This window comes from Monodon monoceros, unplaced genomic scaffold, assembly GCF_005190385.1.
Source record: "Monodon monoceros isolate NGI ecotype Baffin Bay Population unplaced genomic scaffold, NGI_Narwhal_1 Super_Scaffold_12, whole genome shotgun sequence".
NCBI classification, from domain to species: domain Eukaryota; kingdom Metazoa; phylum Chordata; class Mammalia; order Artiodactyla; family Monodontidae; genus Monodon; species Monodon monoceros.
This window is the reverse complement of record NW_021703768.1, coordinates 112,454,753-112,469,162: the sequence shown is the minus strand read 5'-3', so window position 1 is coordinate 112,469,162 and position 14,410 is coordinate 112,454,753. Positions and strand designations below refer to the sequence as shown.

Genomic DNA, 14,410 nt, shown 5'->3' with positions numbered 1-14,410 from the left:
TCTAACAAAATCGAATACCCTGCAGGCAGGCCCACCTAATAAAGCACAGATGAGGTACAGGAGCTCCTCCTGGAACGCAGAGAATTACAGTTCTTTTTCACAAAGCTCAGTCCCTCTCTCATGAATCAAACCTGCTCTCCATTACCAAGTGGAAAATCCTTATCTCCTCCAGCCAGAACTCTTCATTCACCCAAAAGGTACCAAACTAGGTCAGCTGACGCACCCCCACTCTTACCTATTCCTGATACTAAGTTTGTTTCTGCACTGAACAGGGGTGGTCCAGTATCCAAGAAGGAGAGACTGGGGACAGCCTTCCCAGGGGGCTGTGATGCCGCCTGGCCCACCTGGGCTCCTGCCCTGGAGGGCTCCACCTGCTGGCATCTGGAGTAGCTGTTGCCTGGGTTCAAATCCTCATCTTCTAAACCTGCTTCCAAAGCATAAAATTTCCTCTGATTTTTTTTTTTTTAATTTTTGGCTGCGTTGGGTCTTCGTTGCTGCGCGTGGGCTTTCTCTAGTTGCGGTGAGTGGGGGCTACCTTATTGCAGTGAGCGGACTTCTCATTGCGGTGGCTTCTCTTGTTGCGGAGCACGGGCTCTAGGTGCGTGGGCTTCAGTAGTTGCGGCAGGCACGGGCTTCAGTAGTTGTGGCTCGCGGGCTCTAGAGCGCAGGCTCAGTAGTTGTGGTGCACAGGCTTAGTTGCTCTGCAGCATGTGGGATCTTCCCGGACCAGGGCTCAAACCCGTGTCCTGTCCCCTGCATTGGCAGGCGGATTCTTAACCACTGTGCCACCATGGAAACCCATTTCCTCTCATTTTATAAGCTTCACACTTGTCCCTACATGACAATGCCTAACAAAATGTATCTTTATGGAAGGCTCACACCCACATTTCTAACTGACATTTTGTTCTTTCAACACTATCACCCTGCAGTTGCCAAACAGCTAAGAATACGTTTACATGTCACTCAGAGACCTCTCCCTCCTTATGTCTACATGAACAGAAAAAAAAGCAAAACTCCTTTACAAATGCCAACCCCACCCTAAGTCCAAGTACTCCAAGTGTCGAAACTTCCTGCCTCGGCCCTGGCACTGCCATGCTCGGAATACCCATGGAGTCTCACCATTACCTTTGCACCACCACCGAGGAAAGACAGTGGGCTAACAGCAACCAAAACCCACGGCCACTTCATCCACCTACGCCATTAGGATCCCTCGGGAATTTTCACATCTTTATTCGCTAAGTATTTGCGCCGATCTGAGCTATCAAATGCATGTGGACTCTTTGGAACTAACCATATCTTGGAATAAAACCTCTAAGAGGAAAAAAGTCCAAATATATTTTACTAGCTACTTCTTATGGTAAAACCTAGAATAAACCAAAGCTTTGAGAAGTAGCTTTTCCATCCAGGGTCAATGAAAAGGTTTCTAAAATGTGTGGTTCAATTTCTACAGTAATAAAAGAAATGGATTCTAAAGCAAACTTATAATACCATTTCACACACGCTACATAAGCAAACCACTTAAAAACTGTAACACCCGGGACTTCCCTGGTGGTCCAGTGGTTGAGATTCCGCGCTTCCACTGCAGGGGGCACGGGTTCCAACCCTGGTCGAGAACTAACATCCCACACCCTGCAAGGCACAGCCAAAAAAAAAAAAAGTAACACCCAACAAGCGTAATCTTACTCCTGAAGATTTATTGTAAGTAAAAAGACAAGACTATGTAAAGAACTGGAAAATGAGGGCTTCCCTGATGGCGCAGTGGTTGAGAGAGTCCGCCTGCCAATGCAGGGGACACGGGTTCATGCCCCGGTCCAGGAAGATCCCACATGCCGTGGAGTGGCTGGGCCTGTAAGCCATGGCCGCTGAGCCTGCGCGTCTGGAGCCTATGCTCTGCAACGGGAGAGGCCACAACAGTGAGAGGCCCCCGTACGGAAAAAAAAAAAAAAAAAGAAGAACTGGAAAATGTTCATACCCTATTGAGCAAAAAAACAGAACATTTTTTACCTATATATTCAGCAAAGACTAAAAAAAAATACATGCTAATACCCAGTGTGATTAGGGGAGATGGGGGTCTTCAGCTCTGACCACGGCTCCCTCCAGCGTGTAAAGCTGAGGCCAGGAGAGGTGCTATCACATGCAGCACAGTGGGCCTCCCCTAATTCCTGCTAAGGGCAGGGCTGCAGTGAGGGAGACATGGTCTTAGCAAGGCATACACAAGCATGTGGAAATGCCTGCTCACAATAAAAAGTTACAGGTCCACAGGCTAGAGTGGACATCCTCTCATACCCATCTGGCATACACGGGGGACTGTACCTAGAAGATAAATTTCTAGATTCGTACGATGGGTATTGGACAATGGGTACTTTAAAAGTTGACAGACATCACCCAATTGCTCTCCAAAAAGGTTATATTACTTGACACTCCGACCTCTTCACTTTCCATCTCCCACATCACAACTGCACTTCCCTCCTCACCAGCTTAGACTCCAAAGTCCAATGTTTTGACCCTCCCTTGCACACATCCTTAGTTTCCTTGCCCCCTGTTCCTCCACTGCACTCATCTGGCAAAAGTTCAGCCCTTGTTAACAGCTCATACAACTCAATAACAAAAAAAACAAACAACCCATTCAAAAACTGGGCTGAAGACCTAAATAGACCTTTCTCCAAAGAAGACATACGGATGGCCAACAGGCACATGAAAATATGCTCAACATCACTAATTATTAGAGAAATGCAAATCAAAACTACAATGAGGTACCACCTCACACCAGTTAAGAATGGCCACCATGAAAAAGCCTACAAATAACAAATGCTGGAGAGGCTGTGGAGAAAATGAAACCTCCTTACACTGTTAGTGGGAATGTAAATTGGTGCAGCCACTATGGAAAACAGTTTGGAGGTTCCTCAAAAAAAACTAAAAATAGAGCTGCCATATGATCCAGCAATCCCACTCCTGAGCATATATCAGGACAAAACTATAATTCAGAAAGACACATGCCTCCCCCAATGTTCACTGCAGCTCTATTTACAATACATGGCCAAGACATGGAAACAGCCTAAATGTCCACTGACAGATGAATGGATAAAGAAGATGTGGTACATATATACAATGGAAAATTACTCAGCCATAAGAAAGAATGAAATAATGCCATTTGCAACAACATGGATGGACCTAGAGATTATTATACTAAGTGAAGTAAGTCAGACAGAGAAAGACAAATAGCATATGCTATCACTTATATGTGGAATCTAAAATACAACATAAATGAACCTATCCACGAAACAGAAAAAGACTCACAGACATAGAGGACAGACTTGTGGTTGCCAAGGAAGAAGGGGGTGGGGGAGGGATAGACAGGGAGTTTGTGTTTAGTAGACGCAAACTATTACATAGAGAGTGGATAAACAACAAGGTCCTACTGTACAGCACAGGGATATCCTGTGATAAACCATAATAGAAAAGAATATGAAAAAGAATATGTGTGTGTGTGTGTGTGTGCACATGCACGCGTGTATACAGCTGAACCACCATACAGCAGAAATTAACACAACATTGTAAATCAACTATACTTCAATAAAATAAATTAAAAAAAGAAAAAGTTCAGCCCTTGTTAAGCCCAACCCTGCACCTACTCCAAGCCTGTGCCCAAGCAGCTGAACATGGCTGGACAAAACACACAGGATCTTCACCTTAAATGTTTGCCCATAAATCTCCAGTGACACTGAGAACTGCCCAGCAACTGACCACATTTCACAGTTCCTTCACTGTCTTAGTCTCTAAGAGGACTATTTCATGCCTTTTCCTATTTTTCCAGATCTCCAACACTCCTCTCTCCCACCCCGACTCATTCTCAACTGATGACTTCACTAAAAAAATAGAAGCAATCAGAAGAGAAAACTACCTCTTCTTCCCAAGGCGAACGTGGCAACCTACCTGCATCTGTACACATACACTCAGCCTTCTTTCCTATCACAATGGAGGTACCATGCCTGCACCTCCACCTGCCCTCTTTTGCCGATCCAGGACAATTATCCCCTCTGACGGCTCTCAAACGGTTATCCCAAGCCTGAACTCTGACCTCATATCACCAACTGCTGATCCAATATTGCCACTTGGGTGACCAGTAAGTATCTCAAACCTGACATGTCCAAAATGGAATTCTTAATTCCCTACCCTGCTCTCCACTCCATTTTGCCCAGCCAAGTAAATGGTACCAGTGGCACCACCCTTTACCCTACAGCTTGAACCAAAACCTTGGGATCATCCTTGACCCTCTCCTTCCCCCACATCCAATCTAACAGCAAGTCTGGACTGTTCTATCTTTAAAATAAATAAGAAATCCTGCGTTTCTCTCCACATACCACTGCTTCCCCCATAGTCTCTCACCACCTCTTGCCTAGCCTATCACATGGCAACGTACACATTCTGCCTGCTGCCACTCTTGCCCTTCTACCATCTGTTCACAGCAGAACAGCCAGGGTGATCTTTTTAGAACATAAACTGAATAATGGCACTTCTCTGCCTGAAATCCTCCAAGGGCTTTCCTTCACAGAATAAAATCCAAACTCCCCGCACGGCAACAAGGCTCCAGTGCTCTGGCCTCTCCCTCTCTTCAGCCTCTTCTCCTTTCTGTCCGCTCCAGAAACTGGCCCCCTGGCTCTTCCTCAATCACACCAAGATCACTCCTGCTCCAGGAATTTGGTACTTGCTGTCTCTCCACCAGAAATGCTCTTCCTTCGGTCTTCACATGCTCAGCTCCCTCACATTACTCAGGCCTCAGATGTCCCCTCCCCAGAGAGGCCTTTCCAGCCCCCTCCATCTTAAATAGTGTGCTCACCCCTCCGTCACTCCCCATCCCAATATCCTACTTTATTCTCCCTCATGACTTCATCACTACGTGAAACTATATTATTTGTTCATTTGTTTATTGTCTATCTTCTCTGCTAGAAAGGGAGCTACATGAGCTTAGAAGAGTGCCTGGCACAGAGAAGGGGCTTAATAAATATCTGGTAATGAATATTGCTTTTACAATAAAAATTAAACTACTTTAAAAAAATTTAACTGCTTGTACAATTGCCACATTGTGAATAAACTATACATATGGAGAAAGACTAGAAGAGAATAGGTAAAAAGATGGAAGTAGTTGCAATGGGAAAATTTTTATTTCCCATCGTATTTTAATGTTTTATATCATTGCTTTATAATTTAAAAAAATAACTTTTCTGTATTGAAAAATAAATGAAAGATAAGTGAGGATCCATCAATGCCAGAGGGTCATCACTCTAAACATTAGTTGCAAAAAAGGGAAAAGCAGCCCTGACACCTGGGAGCTGGCCTGGACTGCCACCTAGGCCTCCAAGTTGCTAGGAGCCAAACCCAAACCTAGGCCTTGGTGCTGAACAGCAACAGCAACATCAGACAAGGCCACTCTGTGACCATGAAGGATTAGGACAAAAATATAACCACTCTTCTAATGATTGTTATAATCATGACAATAATGTAATGTGGAGTATCACAGATATCACTCTGCAATGATATCTCAACACAAACAAAACGTGAACATTGTCCAAATCACAAAACACCAAGCACCCGCCTCTCTTGGCTAATGAGTGACTGCTGCTTCTTTACCAGTTTCAGCTTTGGCCCCACTTTAGTCCATTCTCCCTCTAGGTAAGATTTATTAAAATAGTGAATCGTAGAAGAGCCCATTTGCAGACAGCATCCAACCCAGAGCAAAGCTCTGATCCTTAAAGACTCCAAAATCACAAACACCAGCCCAAATCCAGTAGTAAGTCTTTCCAACACCGTCTTCCTGAGATGCCCCACGGTTCCCTATGGCGTGCACTCTTCCTCACCGCCACAAGCAATAAGCCTAACTTGTTCAGCTACTGGTATGTTCCTGGTGGTCTTTGGCTGGTGGGCACTGACACTTGTCATGACATCAGTTGCCACTACAGGCCATTACGTGCAGAAGTCATAGGAGCCTGGCTAGAAAACCAACCGCAGGACATAATACCAGTGCCGGTTCTCTGAACACATTCCCTGACATCAGCTGATCTTCTTGTCGTCTGCCTCTTTCTCCTAAAAGGTGGGTGAGGGGGGGGGGGGGGGGGGGGAAGCCAAGAAAATTAAATGTCCTGGTGAATAACGTTACAATTAATGAAGGACACCCTGCGCAGCTTCCCTTCCCCCCACCATTTCCGAAAGCACCCTGAGCACAAGGTTAGAGTGGGGCTGGATGACTGACTCATGGGCGGAGTCTGAGGCAACACTACTCAAGTACTTTAAGCCACGTGTTTAAGCCCAATAAATTAGCCCAGGCTTAAAGAAGTCAGGCTGTACACATGTAAGAATTTTAATAAGCTTGGAAAATGCTACCTAGAGCTTATGCACAAGCTTACTGTACCAATGGGATTCCCTGCCACCAGCCACAGAGTGCTAAGCCCCTGACAAGAGCCACTGAGCATGTGGGGCAGCAGGGACAAGGAGTCGGCTTGGTCCAGGTTTCCTCAGGAGTTGGAGACACAGCAGAAGGCTGGTAGCCAGATGGATGGAGACCAGAATAGGGCATGCGGCACAGTGGAGCCAACGGCATTTACTAGGAAAACATGTCAAGGTTTCTTTGGTGGAAATCTGGTCCTCAGACACCCTTCCAGAAACAAGCAAACACTGTAATCAATGTCTGCATTTATCAAATGCTTGTTTGTACCCAGAACTGTGTTATGTACAAAAGACAGTTATTTAAGCCAACAGGATCTCTGCCTTCTAGATGCTGACACCTAATATAAATAAAAACAATAAATCTGTCCAGAGGATTATCAAACTAACTGAACAAACATGGAATAGTCTAAAGCACTGACCTTATATAAATGCAATGGAGTAAGAACTGATGGGAGATGACTCTCTAAACAGGGTGGGGCCCTAATGGAAGAGTTCCCCTGTTAAGGCTGAATCTCCAAGGCAGGGACCAGCTTTTAAGAAAAGCTTCAGGACTTCCCTGGTGGCGCAGTGGTTAAGAATCCGCCTGCCAATGCAGGGGACATAGGTTCGAGCCCTGGTCTGGAAAGATCCCACAGGCCACTGAGTAACTAAGCCCGTGCGCCACAACTACTGAGCCTGCGCTCTAGAGCCTGTGAGCCACAACTACTGAAGCCCATGCGCCTAGAGCCCATGCTCCGCAACAAGAGAAGCCATGCAATGAGAAGCCCGCGCATCGCAACGAAGAGTAGCCCCTGCTCACCACAACTAGAGAAAGCCCGTGCGCAGCAACGAAGACCCAACACAGCCATAAATAAATAAATAAATAAATAAATAAATTTATTAAAAAGAAAAAAGAAAGAAAGAAAAGCTTCAAGGGCTGGCTATTGGGCTTGCAGAAAATGAGCCAATCTGAGAAGAGGGTGCAGCTTGGGAGATGATTTAGAGACAGAAATGCAACTATAAGGAGAAAGAAAACTTGACAACCATCCAAGAAAAGTAGGGGAAATCAGTCAAGCAGGTGTATGTTTCTCAACCGCTTTTACTCATGTCCCCTTCTGATCAGTATAAAAAGCTCACACTCTCTGTTAATGTTATTCAAGATTTGAAAGGAAATTAAATCTCCTAACCAACACCAAATCAGAGCAATAGTGGTTTCAGAATCTGATTTTCCAAATCACACAAATCACCCTCTTCCCCTAGGGCTGAGACTCACCCAGTTGGGTGGTAGCAGCTGTCAACAAGGAAGGAGTAACTATCACTGAATTCTTAAGGAAGAAAGGATTTGGATCTTGGACCCACAGGGCACCAGACAACCAGTAGTATTAGAAAGAGTTACAGCCTAAGGTGACAAAAATAGACCATGGCACAAGCAGGAATATGTAATAATTACCTGATTAAAATTTTTGAACGAGAACTCTTTGTAGATGGCATCTCTCTCACTTAATTCCGACCATCCTGCTGCTTTAAGGTCAAGTATAACTTGGTTCCTCTCCTCTGCTGTCAACCAGTGAGCATCTGCTGACTATGAAAAGAACACATTTAATACCTGAAGTGTAGAGGTTTGGTTAAATTCAAATAAATTTACTGCTCTTTACCTTATGTAGAGAGGTGGAAAAAAGTCTTAAGGGCAACAACTTCTAACCATCTTTGATTACTTTATTCTCAAAATATAGAATTCTCAAAAAACAGACAAAAACAAGGCTAGCTCTGTACAGAATCAGCTGTCTCCATTGTATGTGGGTTTATCACCCCTTACATATGCCTCAAACTTTACAATTCAGCTTCTCTGGTTTATTACAGACACAGCTGAGATCAACCATTTGTCCATCTTACCAAAGATCGTCACCAAAGGCCAGCACTCCAGGACTTGGGAAACTGCGGCAAACACACCCACCCAAGGAAACCCTGCAAGTCCATCGGCAGAACCAGGATTGGAACCCAGGGCTCTAAACTCCTGGTCTACTGCTCTTTGGATGGTCCCACAGCACCTTAGTAGCCTTCAGTCCTTACTCACATGAGTCTCAACTATCTGGGTTCACCATCCCCTTGCAATTGTAATGAAAACCAATCCTCAAAGAGGAAAAATCAAATGCACATTTACAGGGGATTTTGTATAATAACTTCTGGGTGTCCACAGACCCTCTGGACTACAGGTAAAAAGCCCCTGCTTTAGCGGAACGAGTTTTCTCAGAAACACTGGTAAGACAAACTCCCTCAACTGTCTGGCCAGAGTGCTGCCCAGTCGGAAGCACTTGTGCGCAACTGTCCACCTTGTTCCTACTCATCCTGGTGATGACATTCCCAAATCCGGAATTCTATTGGTTAACAGGCCCACACTTTCCATGCTATTTGTTTTTTAACTGAAAGAACTCTAAGCAGCATGTCAGACAGAAGATAACGACACTGTAGGAGAAGTCAGAAGAGCTATGCTCTCGCTCTGGCATAAGTGCCCACCAGTACCTCCTGTCTTCCCTATATGCAGGGTTACTATCGTCTCAGATGAGGGAGGGACTGGCACCCAGGAAGACTGAACTAATGTGAGGGCTCCTTATCAAAGGGCAACTGGGGGCTGAGCTGTATCCTCTGCCATGAAACTTCAACTCATTCCCACTTCAGAAATCCTACAACCCTTTATCATTGACATCAATGTAATTAAGAAGGCAAAGTAACCTTAAAGACAACTTATTCTACAAGGAGGACAAAAGGATGCTAATGAGTCAATTTTCTAGTTTCTCTTCCTTGCTAGGCCAGCTACCCTTCCCTACAACAAAAGAGAAAGTGAGACTACCTCTTAATTAAATAAAAACATTTAAAGGCTTGTTATCAAAAACCATTTAAGAACCAATGTATCAATTAGCTTTACAATGACAGCTCTGAAAAATTTCACATAAAGACCTGCTACAGGAAACAAGCTAAAATTTTTATTAAATAAATATTTTAACTCAACTCAAACTATTTTGGAATCACTGAGTAGCTGGAAAGAAAGCTATTAACCATGTTGTGGGCAATGCAGCAGTCACCCGGAGTCTGTGGAGCACACTGAGCTGTTTTCCTCCACCCTCTCCACCATCCACATCCCCAGTGAGGTCAATGTGTGCTCACCACAGATGTCTGCCTAGGAATAGGGACCGTGTTCAGGACTGTGAAATGGAGTCACTTCACCTGCGTAACACAAATGGTCCCCTTGGGGACATACCCTCTGCAGAACCCTTTGTGGTGGACTTTCTTTTTTTTTCCTGTGGGAGGTGTGGGGAGCGACAGGGGAAAGCATAGGATTTGGAGAGCAACCTTGATTCGAAGCCTAGCTTTGTTACTTTCAGCTGTGGGTGCTGAATAAATCACTTAGCCTCTCACTGAGTAGCAGCGTTCTACAGTGGGGATGTTACAGTATCCACCTGCCCAGATTTTTTTAAAGGTTTAAAGAGATCTTAACCATGAAGGCACCCAGCAGAGAGTCTGGCATGTGGCAGCCACTCCAATCGCGGCTGTTTATTCATCCCTCCCCAAACCCCACAATTTTACTTGATCACCAGCACCCTAGACACAGGCATGCCTTGGGACACGCCTAGGTGACAGTAAGCACTCATCTTGCGTTCTCACCTTAATGGCCACAAAAGAGAGTGCTCATCTTCTCCGTCATCGAGTTATTTTACATTTCTTCTATTACAGAATTTCAAACTGCCAAATGGGCTCTGGCAAGCAGTCTAAGAAAATGAAATGGTGAGTTTAATGCAGTATTTTCCCACTAGGTGGTGCTGCAAGTTAAAACTTTCCCTCAAGTTAACTTCACCCCAATATGTTAACTTCTAAAGCGGGGAAACGGAAGGGACGCCCCTCGGAAGAGGAAAGAATCAATGTGCAACCAAAAATATAATTTATTGGTAATTCCTCAAAAAAATTAACACCAAGGCAAATGAGTTAATTCAACATTCAGTGCCCCGTTCAGAGCCGAGACGGAGACGGTGCCTGCTCTCACCGAGCGCACAATCTAGAGGACCCAACGCCACCTTAATCACATAAAGAGTCCCTAACCGTGAATTATTTTCACAACTACTTTTCGTATTCACTTTCTTTTTTTTAACGAAAGTCGTCCTGGTTTGTTTTCCGGTTGGCAATTTCGTAGGCTACGACGGAATTCTAGGCCAAGGGAAAACTGTCAGATGCTGCGGCCACCCTTGTCTCAGACCAGCGCGTCGGGCAGGTGCCAGGTGCCCAAACGTGCCTACCCAAAGTCCCAGCCCGAAGGCCCGGCCCACTTCGGGGCCTGCGCCGGTCCCTCCGCTCCTCGGCCGGCACGGCGGGGCCTCGCCCTCCTCCCGCACCGCGAGCCCTCGGCACTCACCATGGCCGCGAGGCTCTGGCTCCTGCCCCGCAGCGCCGCGAACCAACGCCGCGTCGCCCCTCGCGCCCCCAGCGCCGCAGCCATAATCTCTGGCCGAGGGCTGCCCGGCGCGCTGCCTGACCGCCCCTGCCCGAAGTCAGGGGCCGAGCCGGCAACTCCCAGCCACGGCCCAGGACTTGCCGCACAACCCGGCCCCGCGCCGCGCAGGCCCAGACGCGGACCTGCCCCGGAAGGCCCCCAGATGCTACAATGGCCGGCGACGTTGCTGGCATCTAGGCGGACGCGCGGCAGGTCCCCGGCAGGCCTCCGCAGGCCCAGATGCTGTCAACCCCGGCTCTGCGGCCCGGTGCCGGGTTTCCCGCCTGTGCGAGAGCGGTAGGCGTGCTGGCGAGGCGATGAGGATGGACCTCCGCTTAGCTCTTCGGTGTCCGGGCCTCGGGTTGTCGCCGACCGTCTGGCCGCACTGGGCTCCCTTCTGGGCGATGGGGCGAACAGTCCGCGCAGGCGGGAGGACGTCGCGGGCAGGGGCAGGAACAGATGAGCTGCAGAGGGGCGGGGGGTGATTGGGGACCACTCCCCTCTGCTCGCGGTTGAGTGAACCATAGTGATCCGCATAAGGGCCTTATAAGGCAGGGAGCCGCCGGTTGGAAAGTGAGCTCTGCTCTGTTATTACTTAGCTGCCAATGCCCTGGGCAAACTGGCTCATCTGTCTTTGCCTAGATAAAATAATTTGGAAAACCTAGCTCATAGTGCTCTCTAGAAGGTAGCACACGCACGGTACACAGGCACCTCGGAGATACATGTGGACAGATGTAGATAAATTTTTTTTATATATTTAGTTTTCGATAAAAGGAGTATTCCTTCTTTTTTATATTTGTATTAGTATTTTATTCTCTTATCATTCCTCCTTTTTTTGCCTTTTTTTCTTTTTGAGGTGTAATTCACATACCATAAAATTCACCCTTTAAAGTGTACAATTCAGTGGTTTTTAGTATATGCACTTTTTTTACTAAATAGTTTAAGCAAATTAATAATATAAGCAGTTTTGCAGAGGACATAGCAATACACTCGAATATTTTTTTTAAAACGAGTCCATTTTAAGTTCAACTTAGCAGTTGCTAGCATTTGGCTTTATTTCTCATGTGGACTTGGAAAATATAAAGCCTTTTTACCCAAAATAGTCTAAAATTCAGACTCATGACCCAGCCCATCTTCTTCCCTTTTGCCCACTTGATGAAAACTCAGCAGAGCAATCTTGCTGTAGACCTTCATCAGATGTCACTGATCTCAAGGCATTTATCTAAGACATTCTAGTTTCCTTTGCCTGATGCCTTAGGTGGACAGAGGCAGGGGTTGGAATTAAAAATTGTATTTCCAATATTTACTTTGGGTTTTTAGGATCATGAAAAATGCTATAGAAACTTGCTCATTAAAGTGAGAACTGAGAAATGAACTGGTAGTTGTGAGGTAACAAGTTGGAGACCCCTCATCATTTTCAGTAGTTTGCTTTCATCATTTTCCTTCCCTAACACCACTGTAAGAGACTGTGGCATGTCAGCTCTAGTCATGAAAGCAGCAGCAGGATGCTAGTGCTAGTTAGGGCCCAGGGGAAGTGATGTCCACCAGGAGGGGCTGTGAATGCCTGGCCCTCACATGTAGGTCTCTTAGCAGGATTTAAGTCCCTCAGCAAAGATTTACTGGGCACATCGTCTGTAATGAACACTTAAGAAAAGCAGTCTCCTGCTCACAGTCTGTCACATAAGAATAGGCCTTGGACCTGGGACACTTCCTTACCAAAAAAGAGCCCACACACACTGTGCCAGGCTTATCAGCCTGTGAAGGTACCCTTCCCTGTTTCAGGCTGAATGTGTGCTCCTTTGTTCTGCTTAAGCATGGATGTCAATGACCTTGGGGCACACAATGCTATGGCACTAGAGGGGTGCTCTTTAGCCATAGGCTGGGGGTGAGGGACACCATGAGCCACTCTGCACAGTGCTGTGACTGACCTTGCTGTCTCTAAGTGAATAAAAACACTTCCATCCAGTGCGTGACCATGTTGTTTTTCCTTGGCAACTCTGACACCAAGAAGTCATGGACAGAAGTGTTTGGACTTATATCCCTGGTGGCTGGCATTGATGATCCTTGCTATCCTCCATGTAGTTGCAGTCCCCTTCTGGCATTGGTTCCTGGTACATGGTGTTCTCGACAGACATGTTTGGCTTGGGGTGGTTTAGCTGGTCTTGGACCACTTCCTTCCCCCCATCTGCTTCCCTGTCCCTCAACACCAGTGCTTCCGGCTGACCCTCCACACTTGCACCTCCCCTCCAGGGAGCAGCCCTGCTCCACATTTCCCTCCAGGGGAAGCTCTGTAGCTTATCTGAGCTAAGTGTCAGAAGCAAAGCCATGGATCTGTTGGTCATCCTGGGAGCCTTTCCTCACCCTCCAGACTAGAATAGGACCCCGTTACATATCAAACAATATGAAAATTCCTGTATCCTTGATAGGATAACGCCCACTCTTGGAATCTGCCCCCAAGGAAATAAGACTATATACACAACCATAAATCCAGCAAAAGAGCACAGGTTAGATAAGTAATGCTGAATCTATTCAAAGGCCTATTATGTAGCCACGGTTAGGAAAACTATTACCAACAGTGAAATATTTATCATTTGTTAAGCAAAAGAAGAAAAACGCTATATCATGACTACAAGTATGGGAAACACACATAAGAGAAAGACCGGAGTGATAGGCATACGATGGTTGCCTGAGCCATGGCAGAGAGGCAGGACTGGGTACCAAGCCACATAGAGGCTCTGGAGTCAGAATGCTTAGGTTTGAAGCTGGGTTCCACCACTGGAAGCTGTATAACCAAGAGCAAGTTATTTAGGGCCTCATTTACTCATTTTAGAGTGGTGTCAATCTCAGAGGGCCATTGTACAGATAAATGAAACGGTGTATGTCAGGCACCTCAAACAGTAGCTGGCACACGCAGTAATATTCAAATGTTGGTTATTATTATAAGAGATGGAATAACTAGAGGTTTCTCTTCTTATACGTACAGATAAACATACACGTGAAGGTTCAAATCCCAGCTTCATCAATGTACTGTGTATGTAACCTAGGTAACTTATTTAACCTCAATATGCCCGTTTGCTCATTTGTAAAGTGGAAGTAGTAATGGTACTGTTCTGAGCTATGGTCCCCTCCTGCCAGTGACTGCCCCAGCCAGAGCTGTCCACAGCATGACACATAACACTGTAAACTCTCAACCAATGTTACACTCAGAAGGAGACTCATCTAAGGTTCTATTTTCATAGAATTTAGGACGCCTTATGAACTATTCTATCTAAAGCTCTGGAAATGATCAGTATAAAAGTAGTTTATCATTATGTAGTCAGCTGTCATATCTGAATTTAAGGGATCTTTTAGAAACAGCTTTTCAAAAAGTTTATGTAAATTACATGTTATCTCTTTTCTGCATGTATCCTAAACTAGACTAGAATCAACTTGTGGGCAAGCACAGTACTTTATATTTCTTTCGACTCTCACTAAACCTAGCACAATTCCAAGACCATGTCAAGGTTTAAC

General features: G+C 45.8%; 1 protein-coding gene across 3 annotated transcripts in view; it reads right to left on the bottom strand.

Moving 5' to 3' along the window:
* PCBD2 (pterin-4 alpha-carbinolamine dehydratase 2) overlaps positions 1 to 14,301 on the bottom strand; it is a 52,840-nt gene extending 38,539 nt beyond the window's left edge. The window contains exons 1-2 of one of the 3 annotated variants that reach the window (XM_029217851.1): positions 10,823 to 14,301; positions 7,871 to 8,002 (exon numbers count right to left, since the gene is read on the bottom strand). In XM_029217851.1, coding sequence (XP_029073684.1) covers positions 7,871 to 8,002; positions 10,823 to 10,906 — 216 coding nt within the window. In that variant the 5' untranslated portion in view covers positions 10,907 to 14,301. Of the gene's footprint in view, positions 1 to 7,870; positions 8,003 to 10,080; positions 10,130 to 10,822 lie in introns of those variants that run through there. The other 2 variants (XM_029217853.1, XM_029217852.1) reach the window with 2 other exon arrangements.
* Positions 14,302 to 14,410: the final 109 nt, after the last annotated feature.